Source organism: Syzygium oleosum, unplaced genomic scaffold (genome assembly GCF_021117445.2).
Source record: "Syzygium oleosum isolate NSW1041296 unplaced genomic scaffold, Sole_v2.1 Sole_v2.23, whole genome shotgun sequence".
NCBI lineage: Eukaryota > Viridiplantae > Streptophyta > Magnoliopsida > Myrtales > Myrtaceae > Syzygium > Syzygium oleosum.
In genome coordinates this window covers 4,123,650-4,147,719 of record NW_026607507.1, presented here as the reverse complement: position 1 = coordinate 4,147,719, position 24,070 = coordinate 4,123,650, and the positions used below count along the sequence as shown (strand labels likewise).

The 24,070-nt window shown below is 39.8% G+C and overlaps 3 protein-coding genes and 1 pseudogene across 6 annotated transcripts; 3 read left to right on the top strand and 1 right to left on the bottom strand.

Annotated features, from left to right (window-relative positions):
• Window positions 1-248: 248 nt before the first annotated feature.
• Window positions 249-6,298, bottom strand: LOC115682357 (uncharacterized). Of its 4 annotated transcripts, XM_056302327.1 has the most exons (11): window positions 6,142-6,298; window positions 5,577-5,804; window positions 4,520-4,613; window positions 3,692-3,795; window positions 3,356-3,424; window positions 3,039-3,154; window positions 2,406-2,460; window positions 2,039-2,159; window positions 1,421-1,468; window positions 1,195-1,289; window positions 249-616 (listed from the first exon to the last, which is right to left on the bottom strand). In XM_056302327.1, exons 4-11 carry the CDS (start codon window positions 3,785-3,787, stop codon window positions 515-517), a joined length of 702 nt encoding a protein of 233 aa, XP_056158302.1. In that variant the 5' UTR covers window positions 3,788-3,795; window positions 4,520-4,613; window positions 5,577-5,804; window positions 6,142-6,298; the 3' UTR covers window positions 249-514. The 4 variants fall into 4 exon arrangements, with proteins under 4 accessions (XP_056158302.1, XP_056158301.1, XP_056158300.1 ...); XM_056302326.1 differs by lacking the exon at window positions 6,142-6,298 and having other exon boundaries at window positions 5,577-6,025; XM_056302325.1 differs by lacking the exons at window positions 5,577-5,804; window positions 6,142-6,298 and adding an exon at window positions 5,017-5,417 and having other exon boundaries at window positions 1,195-1,286.
• Window positions 6,299-8,841: 2,543 nt separating this feature from the next.
• Window positions 8,842-9,984, top strand: LOC130134777 (uncharacterized). Its single transcript, XM_056302454.1, has 3 exons — window positions 8,842-8,849; window positions 8,941-9,058; window positions 9,123-9,984. The coding sequence occupies exon 3, from the start codon at window positions 9,152-9,154 to the stop codon at window positions 9,656-9,658; it is 507 nt and encodes a 168-aa protein (XP_056158429.1). The 5' UTR covers window positions 8,842-8,849; window positions 8,941-9,058; window positions 9,123-9,151; the 3' UTR covers window positions 9,659-9,984.
• LOC115682392 (uncharacterized protein At4g04980-like) lies at window positions 9,821-11,452 on the top strand (annotated as a pseudogene).
• Window positions 11,453-16,002: 4,550 nt separating this feature from the next.
• LOC115682352 ((+)-alpha-terpineol synthase-like) lies at window positions 16,003-21,647 on the top strand. The gene is made up of 7 exons (XM_030606547.2): window positions 16,003-16,245; window positions 18,262-18,523; window positions 18,605-18,980; window positions 19,095-19,310; window positions 19,621-19,759; window positions 20,682-20,930; window positions 21,099-21,647. Exons 1-7 carry the CDS (start codon window positions 16,018-16,020, stop codon window positions 21,399-21,401), a joined length of 1,773 nt encoding a protein of 590 aa, XP_030462407.1. The 5' UTR covers window positions 16,003-16,017; the 3' UTR covers window positions 21,402-21,647.
• The last annotated feature ends 2,423 nt before the right edge of the window (window positions 21,648-24,070 follow it).

Genomic DNA, 24,070 nt, shown 5'->3' with positions numbered 1-24,070 from the left:
ACATGATCCCACAAGATCTTTTATGTTTTTTTATTCGCATTAGCAAACTTGCAAAATAGACGAACATTTGGTTATTTCTTCACAACTTAAATTTCTATGATTGAAATATCTCACATTGACAACGGATCGTCTTATGTGCTCTTGACCTCCCTCCACCTGATAATATCTTAAGCTTTTGGCTGTGGTAAATACATGGAGCTTCAAGGCAAGACATAGTGAATGGGAAGACAAGACCCTGCCAGTTTCAATCACTGGAAAACGTCAATGTCTGGAAATTGTTAGTCATGACTTCACAGGAGTCAAGAGATTCCGATTCAATTTCCCAAAGTTTTTCTCATTGAGTCCACCAAAAGTTTACACATTTCAGCTACATGTAGCTGCAAATCCTCAAGAAGAAGGGCACAGCATGCGGTCGGCCAGCGCGAAACCTGAGCCCGGACGTTTTCCTTAACTTTTCACCGTGTGAATACAAAGTCTTGGACGCTCTATATCTGAACTGAAGCAGTTAATTTCTCTATTGGTACAGCAGATTGTAGGCTGGTAGATCCCGGATTCGGTGGACGTCTTCCAGCGACAGTTCTCTCTCCAACTGCGTCCTCGTCACCCGAAGAACCTCCTAACAAGGACGTAAATAGTCTAGTGTCAGGGCAGATATGTTGTTTAGACTCCATACAAATGCAAGTGAGAACCTTAATGCTTCCAATGCTGTGCTAACACTTTCTTTCTGTGGCCAAAGAGCCCCGCTAAAGAGCGGAAGAACTATACATAAGTGAGAACCCCACATGAAATCTTCTTAAAGCACGAGCGATGGGTATAAACCTGATGAAGTATGTCGAAAGAAGGGGAAAAAGGGCAGGTACACGTGTGGAGAAAGAAGGTATATTAGTTGATTACGAAATCACAAAAGCACCAGCATTATCTCTGAAAACTGGCATCTGGAAATCAAGCATTATCTCTGAAAACTGGCATCTGGAAATCAAGCATTATCCGATGCAAACCCTCATATACTTTTCCTTTTCCAGATAAAGAGTTCAAATGGGATCAGATCAAGCACCTTTGATTATTAATGTAGGCCTATCTATGATCATGATTGTTTGCACAATCGTCATTTCATTAAATATGCGTGATGTACCAGACTATGATGCTGTTGCTAATGACAAAGGAGAGAGAGAGCGAGAGAGAGAGAGAGAGTACATTGAACTCCATGTAAGAAGCATGCATGGCAAGCCACTGCGCATCCATCATTTCGAAAGCTATACAGTATAGTACATCAAAGGCTTCTTCATCTTCTGCCAATCAAATTGTGATGATAGTCAGTAAAGGATAAGTCTTATGCAGAAGGCGGTGCACCTGAGTTTTAGAGATTGAAGTTCGATGAAAACGAAAAATGATCAAGAATTAGTACTAAATGGCAGAGTACCTCCTAACAATTTGACAAAATTGACTCCTGGAAGACATCTTGGTTTGACTGCAAAGTAAACACAAGATTGATTGATCAACTTATAAAACCATCATTCATATCTACAAACAGATGCCATGCTAATATATGGTTCCGCACAGGAAGCTTGAACGCATTAGCCTGTGTATCAATAAAAGTCTAGCAATGAAGTCACTCCACAGCACTGTATAATCCACATCAGCAAATAATTAAAGAACATCAAAGCAGCATTGTTTTCCCTGCTTTTAGTTCCATCTCCAAAACAGATAGCACACAATTTATTCAACATTTTCTCAAACACTAGTAAAAGATTAAGTTACTTGAGGTTTGAGAGGAGTCGCATGAATCACTGTGGACTGTAAGGATAAAAGAGGAACTCCTCAATCAATCAGAAAGATGAATGAAACATCTCCAACAAGAAATGGCATCAAGTTTGACAATTTCAGAGCATCACTCCCAAGGTTTTAATTTAAGATTCTTTCTATTGAAAGACTCTGTAATCAGAAATGCTCAAAGCACCGACACGCACATCGTCCCAAAAGGTAAACCGATGGTAGTCCTTATGACAGAAACCCATGATAAAAGACAGTCTGTACCCACCTGAGTATAAATCTAGCATCTGAATTAACATAAAAGTAACATTTATGCCAGCAACCGCGAATGGATACTCCCAGGTTGCTCGTTTCCCACCTTCCTTGAACAACAACCTATGAAAAGATTTCTTCATGTTGAATATTCCTATAATTAGTTAAAATGGAGACATCAAAGAAAGCAAGAATTTCATGGACAAAGATTATGCACTTCCACATATAAGAGTGCAAAGAGTCAAGCTCACACAATTGAGAGAGAGAGAGAGAGAGAGAGAGAGAGAGAGAGAGAGAGAGAGAGAGAGAGAGAGAGAGAGAGAGAGAGAGAGAGAGAGAGAGAGAGAGAGAGAGAGAGAGAGAGAGAAAGAGAGAATACTTACTGGGTAAGTTCTGGCAAAAAACAGCAAATTCTCCAGGGAAACAAAACCGCAGCCCCTGAAAAGAATGGTTAATCGTCAGTGCATAGATGAGAATCATCGATATTCAAATCAGATCTTGACAAAAGAAGGTATAGTGTCATGGCATATACAGATCATGTGATGTCTAGCATCCTAATTGCTTATTACTTGCGGTTAAATCATAGTAGCATGACAGGGATATCTCTGTGGATGAATTGCTTTATCACCGCAAAGATAGCACTTCCTCTATTTAACACAAATATTTAGAATCACTGTAAGTAGCACCGCAAATTTTTTCACAATAAGAACTTATGAAAGCACCCAATATAATTCGATTGCAAAACAAAATACATCTCCAAACCTGCCACAGAACTTTAGTAAGGATATGATCCTTCATATTCAGCATTTATGCACATCTGACTGTTGATAAAGTAACAGGGGATTATAAAGAGCAAGTTCAATTTTCCCCCTATTAGATGAACCAAGAGAATAGCTTTTGCGACTGGTAATTTTCAAGATCTATTCTATAGACTGTCCAGTATCTATCCAAAAGAACTTAGATCAATTTGTGCCTATAGTATGGCATTACTACAAGACTGGTTGAAGCAAGAATACCTGAAGTCAGTTGATGGATTATGACCTTGCCAGCCCATGTCTTTCCATTGCTCCGATATTAAGGCCGTCAAAATGACATTTGGAAAGGCAGCATACCACAATGATCTAAGAGATTCCTGCCAACAAGAAATATCATTGAGTTTCCTTCACAGATGTAGATTCTAATTCTGAAAATGATTTTACAGAAAATTACTGCAGGGATGATTTTAGAACCACGATGACTAATGCTGATGCACGTACACCTCCTCTCAAGAGGCCAGAAAATGTGGTCCGATCACTTAGAGCCAGAGGAAAAATGAGGTAGCATGAAGTAGTACCTGATGATCCGGGCGCGTCTCATCGAATGGTACTTGTAAACGTTCTTGAAGTCTTTGAAGCCTTTGCACCTGGTAAGAATAAGCATTTTGAGAGTTAAAAGGGCAGGGCACAAATAGTTGGGCAAAAAATTTAAAACTGCAATCTCTCTATAATCCTTAAAAAGATATCTTTTTTGCATGTGGTCTTGGAAGCAACAACATCAAATGGCTTTCTAAGAGATTCTTAAATAAATAATAAGCACTTAACATATCGATACTTGATGTAGCACCGGATTAGAAGAGTTAGACTAAGTAGTGAATGCATGAAAACCCGAACTAGCTGATCTACTTATTTACCTGAAGAGGATTGAAAGGGTAGTCAACATATTTGTCATTACGTCTGTTGGTGGAGCGGTTGAAAAGTCCTCCAATCCATGATCGTGGTCCAACCATAGCATTAGCTACAATAGCCATGAATCTATTAATAAGTTGAAACTTGAACGTTACTTTTAAAAGAACAATGCATATTAGCAAAAGTAGTCTGCTCTTTGGAAATTGTAATACAAGAGTATTCAAAGTCAGTTTGTAGACTCTGACAAAGTATAGGATAAGTAGCGAGGAATGAAATAAAATGTGCTCATATATCATTTAACCTGAGGGTTCCTCAAAGATAAACATGAGCACCTCCAAAAAAGACATGATAACCTCAGAGATTATCTCAAAAAGAAATTGAGTAGAATGAAGTTAGGACGCTACATGAGCTGGTTTAGATATTTCATCCCACAAACAAATGAAACCTACAATCCATCAAAATGCCTCCAATTTGATACCCTCCCAAGTACTCTACTGCATCATCTCCTCATAGCATGAAAACAGCAACACGAGTTAAGGAAACAGATCCCTTCTGACAATAGATGTCTACTAATCAAGGATTTGATAAAGGTAAGAAAGCACTTGTGCTAAACTGAAAAGTACCTAGTGCTGATACAAGGATCATCAAAACGGAGATATTAAAAGGAAAAAGGGCTAATGTGGTCAATATTTTCTCAGATACATCAGAAGCAAGCAAAACTTGCATATTCAAAGTTTAGAGAGCAGTCAATGAGAAGAACAAAATCGATCCAGCTTCAGCCAGTATGTAAATGTAATAGCACAGATGGAATGTTGCCAGGAAAGTTTACTCACTAAAACATTGAGCTAATTGTGATATTGTGTCATGCGACCATTCCAACTCTTCATTGTCCCTTTTCTGTCTCCAGTAAACTTCATCCTCATCAACCTACATTTGTGTTTTGGAAGGAACTTCAGTATCTAAATAATGCAGGACAAAATAGACAGATAAACCCTTCATTGCACAAACACTCGTTAGTCCATCCCATGCAGCAGACATAGAATACCTTAAAAGTGTAGGAAAGAACATTTCCTACATTGGGAATAAAATATGATCACAGTTTCTCAAGATTACCAGTTAGGATGACTCGTACACAATCGACATAAGTCTATTTAACAGTTAGACGCAGAACAAGGACAAAACATAAAAGGAGGGAAATCACAATGCAGGTTAGATGAAGCTCCATCACTAACTACTCAGAAATAGCTGGTACACATTTTGTGAGGCTAGTATCAGAACCAAAGGATTCGATATAAGTAACCATGCAAGATAGAAACGGGTAGGGGATTACTCGGTGGAGAGATGAGCAAGATGGAATGCATTGTCTATGCCTGCTTAATCTCATCAGGGGCCCAAATCAAACATGGGCATTCTTTTTTCTCTCCCCACTCCTTTTAAACCGAAAGCAAAAGGCAAATGAAGAACAAATAGGGTTATGAAGTCTTGGGTCACCAATGATTGCACCCATGCCATGCTTTGCTTCCACAATTCAACTTCCCAACATCATCATCGTCTTCATCTCTCTCTCTCTCTCTCTCTCTCTCAAAGGTCAACAGCTATAACTGTGGAACACACTAGGCATATTCCAATTAAAGAAGCACAATGCAAAAGAAGCTTTTTAGCAGAGGAATGCATCAACAAGCGCAATCAAAGGGTCTTTTTGCACACCTTTTGCGTAACAAATAATTTCCCTAATCTAATCGAAAAGTAAAAAAAAAAACAATATATTTTAAGGCAGTACAGAAAGAGATGGGCAATACCCAAAAACTTTCATACTCATGAAAGACAAGAACAATATCCCCAAGCCCCACACCACCGCGCACACGAAAAAGCCAGAGATCCAAAAAGTACCTGCTATGGCGTGTGAGAGGACATGACGAGAAGGAAATGGTGGGGCCAATGCAGAAAGAAGAAGAAGAAGAAGAAGAAGGGTTAGGAGGAGAGGAAGAGAAGGACATGGCTTGTGGGAGCACAGGGGAGGAACAGAAGGGTATGAGAAAGTTTCGGGCTTTTTTGGTCTGTCACTTTGCATTTGCCTTCCATAGCACCAGCTTGTTCTCCGCAAATTCCGTTCGCATTCTGCAATCATCATCAGCATCATCTTATTATCTCCCCACTCATATTCTTTCGTGCCAACTTATTGCGCATCATATTCATATCTCATAGCACACGAATTATGCTTCTCCTATAGAGTTAGGCTTCAAAGATGACTCTATAAACAAGAGACGTGTAATCCAAACGTGAGATTTATTGCATTTGAATAGAAAGATTCGGTGGGGGACAAAATCTACATCTAAGAGGGTCGTATATAAAAAAATTTCACCTTTATATGTCAATGAAAACATCCAATACTATTATATAAACTACATGGCCAGGACCAACTGGAAACACTTTCATAGCAAAAACAATCCCTCACCATCATCCTAAGATCCAAGGACGGCTGCAAGCAGCAGGCGCCAGCAACAAACGCCAAAAGAGCCCAAAAATTTCAACACCTGCCAATTCTCCTGTTGGCTATCGGACAGACCATGAACACCATATAATCTTATTGATAAAATGAAGAAACTCAATGCAAATTCAATTTATGCGGACTATGGGCAACGTAAATTAAGAACGTCAGCGGTCCTACTTGAGTAAGACATAAATAAATTAGATGTGTACTGGGAAAAAAAGAATTCAGACCTAAACATGAATCTTTCCAATAATTTTCAATTGAAACACGTTCACATTTCATTAAATTCACACATGACTTTCCTAGTGGTTTCTTGAATGCGACATTTAATGTCATCTTTTGCGCCCGCCAAAGAAGAAAGAGGAGAACGGAAAACGGTCAACGAGTGACTACTGTACTAAAAACGCTTTAAATAATCACGAAAAGTCTCCAAGATCACACCATTTTGATATGTGCAATTAGAAAATTCTTCGTGTTATATAAGAATCACGTCCCGAGAATCATATCCCATCATCATCTGAAGTTCAATACCTGAATCTGGACGACCATGAACACTCTTGCTAGGAACACCACCTCGAGATGGAGGAACTTGTCGAGGCGCAAGAGAGAGTCCCATGCCGGCCTGAGGCCCTCCTTCAGTTACAGGCGCGAGCGGGCCAGGCACCGGCAGGTTTTCCTCAAGACCTACAAGTTAGGATCGGCGGATGGGTTGGCAGCTGACGAGTCGAACTCCCACCGTCTTTGCAACGAGAAGGTGGTGGCAAAGGAGAAGGCGATGGTGGTTTCGGTCCTATCTTTCCTGCGGATCGGTTCTCTGAGGTCTTGCAATTGCCAATCGGCCATCAGGGCATCGGCGCCGCGTCCGCTGAGGAACCATTGCTTTTGATTTCGAGAAGTAATAGCATCGATCAGACGATCAGTCAAAATAACTTTAGTTGGGTCATGGTGATATGGTATTAACATACTATTCATTTTCAAGCCTGCAAAAAAAATGAGCAGAGGATGATGCATCTTGGCAATGGTCGTCGTTTTGTCATACTTTATGTCAACTTACTGAGGTCACAGCCCATCATCTCATTCACATTATGATTTATTAGACTAGAAGTTGTCATTGGAGTATTGAACTTGGTGCGACGAGGTACCGAGCTTGGCAGTTATCAATTTGGCTCGGTAACCCAAACGAGTTCCTGCAAGTCTTTTTGTATGCGCTTGTGAATCAAATAACATAAGTTTTTCATTGAAGAAATGAATGTCTGTGCATATGTTTTAGCACACAAGAATTCAGGTCTTTCTTCGTTCAAAACGCCGCAAGTAAAGAGTGAAAGCGCGCTAATTTTATCTAAGGTTGGTCCGTTCGGGTAGTAATGGCACAGATATGGGCAAGAGTAAATCCTTATGATTAGCCTGGAATCATGTTCCCGATTCTCTAACTTCAGTGCAATGATCTAAACAAAGGCGATATGAGAGAATGAATTCGACGTCATTTTGGTATGATAACAGACTCGCAGACAAGTGGAGGCGTTGGAGTCCCAACAGCTCCTAAATTGAAGGAGAGAAGCTTTACCCCTGTAATTAGGCTCAACTATGAAGGGAGACGGAGATTGACATGAGACGACGGGTGCGCCTCCACAGTTTTGGCCCTTCTCAAGGAGGCAGGCGGTTGCTGCCATTGTCTCTGTCCTCACCAATCACAACCTTTTACTCGCACTCTCTCTCTTCATCCTTCTTCCTATTGGAGACTTATCCCGTCTTTGCACCATTGATCGTCAATCTTAAGTGTAGCTATTCATTCGTCGGATTGATTTCTTGTTCAATTATTGCCCGGAACTTTGCTTTCCAGTTTCCAAGCTCTGAGAATAGGAAGAACTAACACATCATCACACTTTTTGACATTCATATCCTCCTCCGGTTCGACATTTGCTGGAAAATTAAGGACATTAAATCATAGCAATGGCTTCTGGCTTTTCAGGGGAGACATACACCTTAGTCCGCGACAACGTAGAACAATTTCAGGTAAATACGTCAAATTGCATGATTTGTTGTTCTCTTTTATCAGTCACGCATTATGAAGAATGTCCCAGTCGATGATCATGTGTGGTCTGATCCCGCAACAAGTATGAACTCATGGTTATTATAAATGGCAGTGAGCCGAATTTGGTTATAGCAAACGTCTGTTGTTGATATATTTAGAATGCAACATAAAAGAACATATCTCCAACCATGTAGATCAAAAGTCGATACATGTCTCCGCTAATGAAAAATTTAGCATAAATATCATTTGAGCATGTGTCCGATTCCATTTGTTCCACGCTTGCAGGAGTTATGCCAAAAACCAAAAAGAGGTAGCTACAAAGGTCGAAAGCTCATGTGGGTGGGCGGGAGATTTTATCTTGTTAGTAGAGCTCCGGAAGAAAATATTGATCTTCCGAGATTTTATCGACCTTCCTCCTTGCGATAGCTCCGTTCCCATTAATCAGGTAAGTAATCCGATCAACAGCAAAGGCAGAGTGAAGTTTTAGTTCACAAGCTGGTTTACTTGCTGGGACTAATAATTCCTGGAACATGTCTTGCTTCAGCTGATGATTGGAACCGTTGAAGATCTGCACAAGTTATATCATGACGCCGTATAAGCCAATTTGAACTCGGGAAGAGTAGAAATATCAGTATGTCAGGTCCGTTGACAATTAGCTAAATTCGAATCTGACTTATTACCTTCATCTGTTAAATACATCAACTAACAAGAGGGCACTCGCATAGGGACAGATCCATCTATGTCGTGCTCTAAGATCCGTCAGCAACTTGTGGGCGAAAAACAAGTGGATAGCCAATACTGGAGATATTCCTGATGATGGAACGGACAGTGTCGATTTAGATCAACTTGGTAAGTTATCCGATTAGACCATTTTTAGATGCTCCCTAGACTAAGAGCACTATGTTTCGTATAGGTGCCAGAGTGCTTGCCAAGCTCCATCACATGATTAACATTGCAAAGGAGTTATTTGATGTGATGGATGAAGACGAGGAAATCAGTGACAGCAACGAAAAGAGTAATGTTTTTGGGGAGATCTTGAGTGAGTCCTGCTTGGACAACAAAAGTACCTGTCCCTCACCCGACACTCCGACATCATTCCTGCCCGAGCTGAATCCTCCCATGAGGCCGCCCGAATTCACTGACATCTCTTTCAGGCCTCCATTTCTTCTACCTCTCCGAATTCAAGCGGTGAAGCAACTAAAGCTTTTCGACATGAAGTGTTTCCCATTCTACACCCTTCCTCATGCACCAATGCAGAGCCACAACCGTTTAGAAGGTGGTGACATGAACAAGAAACCAGACGTGTCGACTCCCGAAAATGAAGCAGTTGTTGGAAGACTTCCCGCAGAAGAAAGTGACCACGGGACAAAGGATTTTAGAGAATCAGATGGTTTCCAAGATATACAAAGTGTTAGTTCAGATGTGAAGAAGCCGAGACCGGAAGCCTAGATGTAGCAATCCTTCCACTGCCGCCACTGCTGCCTCCTCTTCCTCCAGCTACGCCACCAAGGGACTCGTCTTTATCATTCAATAAACCAGAGACAACTCTGCCCCCCACCTCCACCGCCAATTCCACCAAGTAAAGGATCATCATCAGCTCCACCGCCCCCTATGCCACCATCCAGGGGAGGTGCACTGCCACCACCTCTTCCAGGTAGTATGGCAAAAGCTCTGCGCGCCAAGAAAGCAAATAACAAGCTAAAGAGATCTACAAACATGAGCAAGTTGTACAGAAACTTGAAGGCAAAGGTATAAGGTGGAGAGAAAAACCAAAACTCATCGAAAGGCAAAAGAACACCAGTCTTCGGGAGGGAAACAAGGAATGGCCGATGCCATAGCGGAGATCGCTGAAAGGTCAGGTTCCTCTACTGGTATTGATATATATTCCCTTGTCGCAGTGAGTTAGTGAGCAAAAAAACTAAATAGCCACATTGTTGCTTCATTTGGTTCTATAGATCAACATATTTTCAACAGATTGAAGAAGAAGTCCGAGAGCACAGCAATTTGATTAAGGAGATAAAAGCAGCCATCAGTACTTTTCAAACAAAGGACATGTCTGAACTCCTTAAATTCCACAAGTTTGTCGAACAGCACTTGGAGAAGTTAACCGATGAGACACAGTACTTTCGTTCTGTTATCTTCCAGTTTCTAGTGATCCGAACTTCTTACATTTCCACATCACAATATGTCAGAACAATGGGTGGAGAAACCAAATGTTGAGACAAAGTTACTCTCATTTGTTTATCTTTCAGTCATTAGCAGTGGGGTCATTTTAACCTGGAAAATCTTCTGGACTAAGTCGAAATCAGGTTTTGGCAAGGTTTGAGGGCTTCCCAACAAAGAAGCTCGAGGCCTTGAGGATGGCGACAGCGCTTTATTCAAGATTGGAAGGCATAGCTACTGAGCTAGAGAACTGGAAAGTAATCCCTCCTTTGAGCCAGCTTCTTGACAAAGTCGAATCATACTTCAACAAGGTAGGCTCCAAGTACCTCTACCTGTAGAGACATACCTTGTGCCTATACTATATATGTGTCATACTAATTGGGGGAAAAAATGTCGGCGACAGATCAAAGGAGAGGTGGATGCATTAGAGAGGAGCAAAGACAGAGATGAAGCGTTTCCTGAGCCAAAACATTCACTTTGATTTCAACATTTTGGTTCGAATTAAAGAATCGATGGTGGATGTTTCTTCAGGCTGCATAGAGTTGGCACTGGAGGTATGATTTACTTATAAGTGCAAACAACTTGAGAAAAGAAGATACATTGTTTATGTATTTCGGCTTAAAAATTTTTGTCCAGGAACGGAGAGTGATAAAAGCATCAACCGATGGGGGCTCGCATAACCAACACCGAGAGCAAAACTACAACATGCGTAAAGTTGCTCTGGCAAGCTTTTCAACTCGCGTTTCGCGCCTATAACTTTGCGGGCGGCCAAGATGACCGAGCTGACCAGTTGACTCAAAGATTAGCCGATGAGATCGAGGCCGATCCTCTATGAATCTAGTATCTCTTTAACAATAATACCTTTGAATAACTTACCCGCCTCGTAGCACATACGGTGAGATCATCTGCAAGAAAGGTCAGTAAGATCGTCTGCAAGATCAATTCCGAATAACCATGGTCTTGTTAAAGTACCGATTATTAGATACCACATTGTTATGTAAACAGAAGTCACTGAATGTACTATCCTCATGTAAGAGCATGAACTTTTATATGAGACTATTAAGCGCGCTTCGATAATAAGCTGTTGCAGAAAAGCCCGTGCTGCGACCACGTCACACCATGCACACCAGAGATAATATGACACCGGGAAAATTTCTACTCCCCTCTTTGTCGAATTATAAGAGCATGCTGAAAACTGCAGCAACAAATCAGCAAGGCAATGTAAAATTGGGACACAAGAAGTTTAACGTGGAAAGCTGAGCTAGAGAAGAAAACTACAGAGTAAGCTCGCCAAAACTTCCACGACATACAATGGGATTGCAAAAGGTTTTCTCTAATCCTGTGAGCGAGGATGCCGGAAATACGCCGATGGAGAAGGGTTGTCCGTGACCGACGCTAGCCAACACATAGCACACACCTCCATGTCCAACGGTGAAGATTGCGCTGGTTGATCTGCTAACTAGAGTGATCCTCATGTGATATCATGAGATAAGAGGAATAAAAAGAAATATAACGTCTCCCAAATAGTATGAGAATTAGGGAATAAATACTCCTTAATTCTAAGAGTTTGCCTTAATTGTTTTTCATTAATTTTCTATAACTTCAAAAAGATAAAAAATAAAGAAAAGGGAGATCGAAACTACGATCACAATGAACTATAATTCATTTGGATCGGTATCGCACTTTAGAGCAGTTGGTAATTTGAAGATCAATGACTATAGTGAAAATGAAAAATGTGAATTTTTTCGAATCACCATGTCAAAGAAATAGGCAAAAGGACATTATAAGTGCCATAAGTTATGTACGGAGATCACTTTGGTGCCATAACTTTTTTTCGGATCACTTTGGTGCCAAGTCGGAGGAAAAGAGATCACTTTAGTGACTCCGGCCAAAATTCCGGCCAAAAAAAGAGCCACGTCAGATTTCTGGTGAGCCATGTCAGCATCGGAAATTAATAAAAAAAGAGCCACGTCAGATTTCCGGCGGCCATGTCAGCATTGGCACTAAAGTAATCGTTTTTCAAAAAAGTTGACACCAAAGTGATCCGAAAAAAAGTTATGGTACCAAAGTGATCTCCGTACACAACTTATGGCACTTCTAGTGTCCTTTTACCCAAAGAAATATCTTGAATTTTACAGCCGGACTAAAAGTGATCGACATTGTCGTTAAAGTCGGTTAGTCTAATTTATGCCAGGTAATACTACATTAATCATGGTCTTAATCAGTGACGGTAAAAGGTAATACAATTTCCATGTAAATCGGCTAATTATCGAACCTATGAGGTTAAAGTGTATATCAATGATTGTTCGGCCATCGAAAAAATGGTAAATAATTGGAGTACACACAGTCGACGCATCGTAAGTAATTATTCTTTTTTCATCTTTCGTCGAGAAATGTGATTCTAATTCTTTTTTTATTACTATGAACAACCGTAAGTGAAAAGATTAACATCCATAGGTCCGAGGGAACCTACTCCCCTCCCTCTCTCTTTGACTCTTCCCATTTTCGTATTGGTTTTTTCTTACGGGACAGGATTGTCTTCCAATCACTTGGAACAGCCTCCGAATGTCGAGGATGTCGAATGCCAAGCGAGAGCAGTGCCTGTGAGCACGTCTAGGAAGCCGACGGGAGCAATGTTGAGGGCGAGCAGCTCCTGGAAGCAGCAGCTGAGGAGGAAAACACAAGCAAATAGTCAGAACCAAAACGACGAAGGAGGAGGAAGAAGAAAAGCACGGTCGAGAAAATTTCGACTTACATTTCCCTTGGGATGGTGGTTCCTGAGGCCACGAAGTGAAGTTTTCCACGTCGAGGAGGCTTGTGTTCGCGTCGTAAAGGGTGGAGAGCCCGAACCTAGCGCCTGGCGCAGGCCGGGGCAAACTCCGCTAGCTGAGAAACTTGGAAAGCCATTATAATTGACCCTCTTTCTCAAATCAATTGCCCTTGGATGGACTTCCCTGCACAGGGATGCTTCCAGAAAAGACTTTCCCGAGGACGAGTACATTGCACTTCTCACTTATTCTTTGCTAGGTTTCCCCTTTCGTCACGTTCAACCTGGCACAAAAAGGCAAACAATAGATGAATCAGCCCAAATGATTGAAGGGTTAGTCATAGGACCGTGTTCAACCTCCATTCCAAACATGGGAGTGCTGTCGTTTGTGCCGGATTGGTGCATGTTTGAGGATAATAGTCCCTCGATTCTAATGATACCCGATACGTTTTGATTTAAAGACTGAAATATTAAGATATCACATCTTTTAACCACGGGAATATTAATGGCTCATGAAACTTAATACGTTTAATTTGTTCTTTTTGTTAAAATATGTCTCGAGTTTGAGCCCGATAGACAAAATCCGATCCGAGATTAAATATTATTTTACGGAAGTCCAAAAGTTAGCTAAGGAAAATATACGAAATCAAATTCCGAATTAAAGTTGTAATGTGCATCGGAGTCTTTGCCCGCTGAAACAGGAAAGTCGAACATGGAGCTTCCACGTTGAAGTCGGTCAACAAAGAAAGAAAGGAAAGGATATTGTGCTCAAGTGGAAAGAAGAAATAAAATAAAAAGAAAAGAAAAGAAAAGCATGGCTGGATTTTGTATCCTGATCCCAGGCGTGGACTTCTTTTGTTGACCAACGTGGGACTACTATTCAGGCGGTGGATATCATGTTTATATATGCTCATGGTCAAGGGATGCTTTCAACGAAGACTTCTTCAAGCCCCGCTACCTTGCGAGTGGTTGGTAGTTGATTTCGTTCGTGAATTACGTCTAAAAAAAATTAATATTCAAGCTGATTAAATCTTATGGTAAGATTTATGTATAATTCCTTCGCGAGATTAAGATATTATTTCGTAATGAATTATAGAGCTAAACACTGTGTGAGCTATTGAGTGTAATTGGGGTTTAGAAAATACTTAGAGTGTTTGAGTAACTCGAGTGTGGCTATAATCTCCGTTGTATCGCTCGATTTATAATGGAATTCGTTGCTGCTGTCCCCGTGGACGTTGATCATTACGACCGAATCACGTAAATCTGATGTCCGATTTATTTTCTTGTTCTGTCAAATTTATTATTCGATCGTTTGGCTTCCGCAACACTTTTGACTTGAATGATAGTTATAGAAAGATCAGCTTATAAGCTTTCTAAAGCATGGAAAACCGCATAATCGTGTTAAACGGGCGTATCTCGTGGAGGGAACACCAGATGGGTCTCACAATAAGCAACAGCAGAGTTCATCCCTTCATAGAATAATAGCAATTGCTTTTTCTTATTCGAACCCGCTCTCGATCTATCTTTTTTTTTCCTCTCATTTTACACGTGCTCGGCTCGCTACGATCAAAGGGCAAATCATTGATAATTGAAAAAGGGCAAGATTTCTCCTCTGGGAGAAGAAGAAAAAGGGAGGAAAGAAAGGACGAGGAGAGCAGAGAAGCAAAGGAAAGCGAGATCAATATCATGAAACACGAGGAAATGACCACACGGTGCAAGAAAGATGTCCGCATTTTTTACGTCCATAGAATGGATCTGTCCCTCTGGTTCTCCAACTCCTCATAATTCATTTGCTGTGACTTTGCTTCAATCCCTTACCAAATATAAAGAATTGCCGCACCCACACATGATCTGCGATTGCTGGGCATCGAGATCAGCAATAGGAAAACGTGATTTGCGATGGTCCCCGGCCTCTTGCTTTAGTCACTTCATTGGTTTACTTGATTTTGAAAAACTCGCGAAATGTAAAGTCCCTCGAAGGGTCACGTCACTAAAAAGAGGGGGAGGGGGGGATTGGAATTTCTTCACTCCCCAGACCTCGTGAGCTTGTCCTCATCCCGTGGCGCGGGTTGCTAAGATCTATTCTTTATTTTAACGTGACGGTATCTATACGCCTCGCACCCCTAATTGGGTAGGTATATTTTTCTTATCCCTTCCCAGGTAATACTTTCGACTTGCTTTGCATCTCAGGGATCTCGAGATTCAGATGAACCCTTTTAACGTCGTGCTCGGGATGATAAAATCAGTAATCACTTCATTTGTCTACTTAATTTTGAAAAACTCTTTGATGGGGGACACCGACCGATGAAGAAGACTTTTCAGGCGAGAAAAAAGGGGTAAATATAAGAGCCCCGAGGTGAAAAAGATTAAAATCAAAAGATTCATCGAAATTTCTAAGTACGATGATAATTGAGGGCTTGTTTGTCCATACCATTCATAATGTGTCGAGGACGATCATGTTTTAGATTAAGGCGCCGTTTGCTTCGCGAAAAATGAACGATATGAAAAATGTTTCCTAAATATGACCGTTTGCACCACTTAGAAAAATTAGTCGATGGAAAATATCTTTATTATTGATAATAACAAAATATTTTCGTAGAATGTGAAAATATTTTTCGTCCAATTATTTTTATAAGTAATAAAAATAATAATTTTTAACAAAATATTTTTTAAATTGATCGTTTTGCGCGAAATAAACAGAGCCTAAATCAAAAGATAAATACATAAATCACGATGCTTAGTGGATGGGACGGACAAATGGAAAACGTGCTCCGAAAGCAGCTGTACGAACATGTTCCATCACCGACCAGTGCTCCCTCACCAACGCCTATATAAAGGACGGTTTAGCAGACTAAGGGACTCATCAACATATTTCGCAATGGCTCTTCCTGCTTCGCTCACAAACTTCCTCCCCTCCTCAATCCGCCCTAGCCAACCCTCTCGCTCACTCTTCGGTCGCCCTCGTTCCGCCGCCGTCTCCCCCGGCGCTCGATTCACGAGATGCGCTTTGAATGTTGAGGATCAAGATGTCGCGAGACGTTCGGCGAATTGGAAACCTAGCGTTTGGGACTATGGCTTTGTGCAGTCACTCGATGCTGATTTCGCAGTAATAATTCTTCTCTTATTTTTTTTCAGCACACAACCCAGCCTAGCTTAAATTCTACGGGAAATACTCATATTTGGTCCTGAATTTGTATTTTTTTTCCCAATTTGGGACTCGAACTTCTGGAAAATTTTCCATCAAAATTTCTTGGTCTATGGTGGCAAATTGGAGCTCGAGTGCGTGTCAAGGCTCGCCTGGCCATCGCGACCTCTGGCGAGGGCCGGGCGAGCCTCGCCGGCGGCTGGGCGAGGCTGGACCTCGCCAGATCCGGTGAGGGCCGGGCGAGCCTTGCCGGCGGCTAGGAAATGACTTCCCCTTTTGCTAATAAGGCAATTACTTTCCCTAAATTACCAAAGAGATGAAAACTAATCATTTTCCTTAAAAATGATTTCTATGGAAAATGTTTTTCTTTATCATTAAATTTTCAGTAAAATGAATGCACACCAAGTCTAACCCATTTTGCTTGGGAACAAGTGAAGCATCATAACTTCTAGCTTTAGTTGAAAATCAAGAAAAGAAAAAGTTACTCTTGTTATGCATGTAAAGCGGAAGTCTTCGAACCTAGGAGTAAGGAAGTTCGTGCTCCATGTACAACCCGCAATTTATCTTCTCCGTTTTCTTCTGAATCGATTCTTATGAGGAGAAGCTCCTATTGGTCATCGATTTAGCGCTCGAGTAATGCTAATGATGACTTAGTTCATTGTAACCTTATTTGGATGTGCATATCTTTCATGAGCATATGTATGCATGGCATTGAATACACCATAAATATAGACCGAGTTAAACCAGAGTAAGTACACATGATCGATGGCAATATATAGAAGCAATTAATCATCACCTTAATCTACAGCATCAAATTCGCCAAAATCAATATTTCTAGGTGTATCAACGTCCTTCCATGATCATTTTGGTGGGGGATATTCTTGTAGGTACAAGAATTCTATAACCAAGAAGCTGGGGCGGTCCCAACTTGATGAACATTGAATTTCATGCAGAGATAGGGTTATCCAAATTGCCCCAGTTGGCATGCTCCCATTGGTTGGAAAAATCTGAATTTACAAAAATTATCTCTGAAATTTCTCCGCTGCTTGATACAACCACCACGAATAAAAAATAAAATAAGAGGATCCGAAGATCTGGTCTGTGGAGTAGAGAGCGCCAAGTAGATAGACAAAATCGAAATTCCAAAGGCACGCAAGCCAATAGGAATTCAGATAGAGATCTCTAAGATAAGGACCCTCTCTTACGCAATCATGTATTTATACAGCCCCAACGAAGCCCAAACAGCCATCACCACTCCATCTCAACTCTCTTTTAACACTAGACACACATCAAGCCTCTCCAATCCAACTCAACAATGGCAGCAAAATCCGGCCAAAAGGACTGAATTGGCACTTTATCAAAAGGTTTAGGACTCAATTGGTATCAAAAAAAGTTTTAGGATTAAATTGGCACCACCCCAAAAGGTTTAGGACTTATTCAGCACTTTTCCCCGTGTCAATGCTAGTTGAATGTTTGATGTCGAAAACTCTACGCTATTTGGACAATCAATTCTTGAAACTACAAGGACAATAACCAAGATACATTTAACCAAATTTCGACAATTTTACGAAGAACTTAATTGGCTAAAATTCTATAAGTTCAATTACTTGATTGTACATATTTTTAAGTTCAAGGACCATATTGAGAACAGGAAAAAGGAAAAAAAACATAAGTTCAGGGATCGAATTTGCAATTTTCCCTATTTTCTGTTTACTTTGATGAGATAGAGTCCAATAATGCCAAAACGACATAGAAACAAAAGGATTACTGTCTTGTGATTAGGATATGTGCATGTGTACTTCTTGTGAATTAGATTTGTATTCTCAATATATAGGCGAGAGCTCAACAGTGCTTACTCAAATGTTTTTGCAAATAGCATGAGGATCGATCTGTTTCAACACTCGAAACAAAATTCAATTCTGCTTATGCATTAACTTTGATTAAGATCTCATTTTTCTGAGTTTTTCATGTGCCTAGGTGGATAAATATACAGAGCAAGTTCACAGGTTGAAGGAAGAAGTCAAGGGTCAATTCCACAGGGAGATGAATCAGGTGGCCGAGCTCGAGTTCATTGACGTGGTTCAAAGACTAGGGCTCGGATACCATTTCGAGACGGAGATCAAGAACGCCCTCATTTCCATCTATAACAACACTGAAGATGTTCAGCTTTCAGACGATCTCTACGCCGCTTCCCTTCTATTCCGGCTACTCAGGCAACATGGATATAACGTACCGCAAGGTAGTCACCACTAGCTAACCTTTTGCGAATAATGTTGACACATCAAGATTTATCTTACCATTCCTTTCGTTGGATGTATAGATGTGTTTCAAAGGTTTATGAACAAGACGGGTACGTTTGACGAATCGTTCAAGAAGGATGTGAAGGGGCTTCTTGGTCTTTATGAGGCTTCTTTTCATGGACTGGAAGGTGAAACCATAGTTGATGAAGCTTGGAACTTTGCTTCTAAGCATCTGAAGGATCTAAACCTGGACGAAGTTCCCGCTAATGTAGCGAGCCACGTGAGTCATGCATTAGATATGCCGATTCACTGGAGGCCAAACAGGTTGGAGGCTCGGTGGTTCATGCACATGTACGGGAAACAGCAAGACAGGATCCCTTCTTTGCTGCGATTGGCTAAATTAGACTTCAATTTAGTGCAGTCAATCCATAAGAAGGAAGTTAGCAACATGGCAAGGTATACACAAGCATTCCATACATAGTTGATAGATGCATTTGACGTGAGGATATACATTCATGCAAATAGGAGCACATTTTGATCGACTTAGTCATCACATGTTAAATCTTTCAGGTGGTGGGTTGAACTTGGAGCGAATAAGATGACCTTCTGTAGGGACAGGCTAGTGGAACACTATTTTTGGTGCTGTGCAATGGTTTTTGAACCTCAATATACAGATTTCAGAGAAATGACTACGAAGCTCACTAATATGGTGACACTTATTGATGACATTTATGATGTGTATGGGACGCTGGAAGAGCTTGAGCTCTTAACAGATTTCATTGTCAGGTTCGTCTAATATTAGCACCATCATTATTTTCACTTGAAACTACTATTGCCAAGAACAAAGATAGGGAATTAATAAGTCTATGATTGACGCGAAGGACAAAACAGATCCCGAGAATTATATGTTATGAATTAAATTCTTTGATGTGCGTTGGACATATCATTTTTTAGGTTAGCATTTTTTCCTCTATGTAATCGATTAATTTGAGCTAATAAAGTAACAGTAAGCACTAATTTTCATCATTATTACTAAAAAGTATTTCGATTGACGGTAAAACATATAAAATTGTTGACATGGTGATATTTTATCTAGGTGGGACATCACAGACATCGATAAGCTTCCTCTAACAATAAGGGCTTGTTTCTTGGCCTTGTACAACACGACCAACGAAATTGGTTATTGGACGATCAGAGAGCGAGGAATCAACCCTATCCCTTACATGCGAAAAGTGGTAATCTCGCCTTGCTCAATCTTTGATCTAAGGGATATGTGTATTGGAGGTCTTAAAATTTGTCACGAAAGTGCAATTAAGTTCTAAAATTTGAAAAAAGTGCAATCAAGTCCTAAAATTTGTCAAATTAATTCAGTTGTGTCCTTTCGTTAATTCCGTCCAACTTGGCTAACGAAAAATGCTGACATGTCATTTTTTAGTATTTTCTCTCTCCTACGTGGCAATGACGTGGCTAAATCATGGAACATAAGGCTAAAATGACGTAGTTTTGGTCCAAATATGATTCTTAATACAAATTTTATTTAAATTAAATTTTTAAAAAAAACTATTTTTTTTTTTAAAAAAAAACGGAAGAAACCAGCGGGGAGGGCTACAAGCCCTTGCCACTGCCGCCCTACCATCGCCAGGAAGGGCCAACAATGGTGGGGGATGGTCAGTGAGGGTCGCCGGGTCCTGGCTAGGCTTCTCGGCGATGGTGGGGCGGCGGCGGCAAGGACTTGCAACCCTCCCAACCTAGTTTCTCCCCTTATACTTTTTTTTAAATTTAATTTATTTGTTAAATAAAATTTATTTTAAAAATTAAATTTATATCAAAACGACGTCATTTTAGCCACGTCATTGCTATGTAGAATAAATAAAATAAAATAAAATAAAAGTCACGTCGGTATTTTTCATTAGCCAAATTGGACGAAGTTAATGGAAGGATTCTATTGAATTAATTTGACAAGTTTTAAAACTTGATTGCACAAGTGATAAAATTTTATGGATTCTTAACCCTAGCCCGTGCAAGGCAACTCGTTTCTCTACTTCTACCTTTCGCTTTTGACTTCTCTTTGAACATTGAGAATCCGAAAAAGTAGGAGAAAAGATCATCCCTCGACTTGGTGGTCATTGACACACTTTTGGAATATTAATGCTATAGTGGGCGGATGAATGCAAGGCGTACATAAAGGAGGCCCGTTGGTACAACAACGGCATTAAACCTACACTGAAGGAGTACATGGACAATGCGGTGGATTCAGTTGGAGGGATGATTGTGCTGTTGGGCAGCTACTTCCTGACCACGGACAAATTGACGGAAGAGGGACTTGATTACGTGTCGAAAATCCCGAGTCTCATGCATTGTTCCTCTAAGATCCTTCGACTCAACAATGATCTCAGTACATCATCGGTAATTTACTTTGACATCTGTCCTTCCCCTTGTAAATAATTTCTTATAAAAACAATACATCATCGGCATGTTCATAGTGACGTGCAATTTTTTATAATTCACTTGATACGAATGTGAGATGAATCACGAGACTAATGTTTGTAACCCATTAATGTCGTCCGTGCTTAGTATGAATTGGCACAAGGGGACAATTTCAAGGCGCTGAAATGCTACATGAATGAAACTGGCGCTTCAGAAGAGGCCGCACAGGAACACATCAGGCATCTGGTGCGTGAAACCTGGAAGAGGATGAATAGAGCTGTGTTTGAGAACAACTTGTATCCCGGGTTTGGGCCTTTTCTCAATGCTGGTTTGAACTTGGCACGAGCTTCTCAGTGCTTTTGCCAGTATGGAGACGAACATGGCCTTTCTGATCACGAAACCAAGGTCCATATTATGTCGGCTTTATTCGAACCCGTGCCCCTCGATTAGGGATGCTCTAAGATAGTGATGGGTGTTTGTACAGGCTTCATAAGATTCGCCCAAGAAGCACATGTTGTTCCGTGCTTTGTGTTGTGTCTGACTACGTAAATTGTTGGGGAAATTTGAAAGCTGATGAAAATAGATCAGTACTTTATAGTTATTTGATGTGTGATGACGATCATTGTCCTTAGATATTATTTATCCCCACTATTGTTGCTGTCGAGTTTAAAACAAATATATCTTCAAGATATACACTAAAATCACAGAGAAATGAGTTCGGCAATTACTCAATTTTTCTATTGAAATTTTATCTTGAATGTGTTATGAAACTTATGTGTGAAAAAAGAAGAATATTGTAAAGAACATAGAGTTATGAAGAAGAGAAGACTACTCTCCTTGAATAATTGTAATGATTAATGTATGATTTGGTCTTATTTACAAATAACCAATCGACACATTTCTTGAGATATGTACCTTATCCCCACCATCATCACTTTTCATGATCAACTATCACTTCTATTCATGTCAACAATTACTTCTTTTCATATCCGACAATCATCTTTTTTTCATGTTCAACAATCATGTCTCTTCATGACAACAAACTATTTCAACAATCCCCCACTTAGTTTGTTATATGTACTAATTTACACAAATTTGTACATACAAGAACGTATCTGTTAAGATTTAAACCTTTAATTAGTGTAAACAATTCTATTAACGAAATCAATGGTAGATAAAATTTTGAATCATGATTCCATTTGTTAATTGAATTATCACACATATGAACTTATACACATCTAGTTAGAAATTTCTTATGCCTTAGCACTTTTATGGCCTTGTGCTTCCTCTTGGATTCATGAACATTTACAAAAATTCATCCAACTTTTATTAGAAGCGACATCACTTCTTATGTTCATATAGGTGAAGTTCCTAACTTATTACCTTAACCCTTTCCTTGATTTTCCGGATTTTCTGGCCTTTTTTTCATAGAAAATAAACTAGTCAAGCAAAACATTTTTCGCCAATGGAAAAAACACTTTCAAAAGTGGAGAAAACGATTGCCTCCTCTTTTTTTCACCCAGACCAAGCACATTCTCCTCTATGCACTCCTTTTAATTATTATTATTATTTTATTTTTAAAAAAAATCAAAACTTTAATTATTTTTAATTTTTCTATTTTCTATTTATTTTATTTTTAATTTTTCTTTTTCCTTCTTCTTCGGCCAATCGCCAGCCATGGTGACGGCCGGTGACCGGCCACATTCTCCTCCATGCAATCCTTTTAATTATTATTTATTATTTATTTTCTTTTTAAAAAAAAGCAATTAATTTTTATTTTCTCTATTTTATTTTTATTTTTTTCTTTTTTCTTCTTCTTCGGCCAATCGCCGGCCATGGCGACAGCCGGCAACAGGCCACGTGCGAGCTCGAGCTTGCCTACCTTTGGCAAGCTCCAACCTCGCCGGCTTGTGGCGAGGCTTGAGCTCGCCTGTGGCTGGCAAGTGGCCTAAGAAGAAGGAAAAATAAAAAAATAAAAAATAAAAATAATTGATAATTAAAAATTCAATTTTTTAAAAAAAGAAAAGAAAAAAATTATTAAAAAATTATTAAAAGAAGTGCACGAAGGAAAATCAAATCAAATTTTCTATACCAAATGGTGAAAAATATTTTCTAGTTCATATTCAGGTTTCAGTCAAATACTGAAAATATTATCATATTCCTAAATTATTTAAGTCAATGGACTTTTCCTTTAAGCACCAAACAGAATTTCGTCACATCATGTAAACAAATTCAGAAGGCAAATTATAGTATGCCTACGATATTCAAATTATTTTGACTTAAGGTATTATTACGCATATCATGACTGTAGTGTGACTTTGACTATTTCAAATTTTCAATGATGATTCAAGCCCAAAAAACAGGAGGAAGAAGATTATTCTTATGCTGGGTCAAAAGGGTTAAGCCGGGTTGATTTGACCCAACCCGGAAATATATGGGTCAAGGTCGGGTTGACTCGATGTTTTGCAGGTTCTAAATACCCTATTTTTCAAGGTGATCATTGGGTTCGAGTTTGTTTTGCCAGGTCTCGTATAGATGTATGTCAATGAAAAAGGTGATCGTTGCAAGATTTAGTCCATCTAGAAAAAAAGGAATTATCTTAAATAATTGTAAGACATAAAATTTCAAATTTTAATTGAGAGAACCGTTAGAGATTTAAGATTCATTTATATCGCGATGTAGAGTCTTTTTACTTACGATTTTGCCCAACATGTAGACGCATATGATTATGATTAATCACAATAATATTGTGTACTACCTAGGAGGTTAAAAGGAACACCAGTGCAATTTCGAAAGTTACAAGGAGTATGCCAATTCCTTATTCTAAAATAATATATGAGTGCAATTTCCAAATTCCCACGGAGGTTGTATATTGAGTTACGCACGGTGGGTATGCTACGAGAAATTATTGAATACTTTGAGTATGTCACATGACGGTTACCCTCGCGCTTATGAAAGTTTTTGTTCACAAGCTGGTTTACTTGCCGTGACTAATAATTCCTGGTACATGTCTTGCTTCAGCTGATGATTGGAACCGTTGAAGATCTGCACGAGTTATATCCTGACGTCGTATCAGCCAATTTGAACTCGGGAAGAGTAGAAATATCAGTACGTCAGGT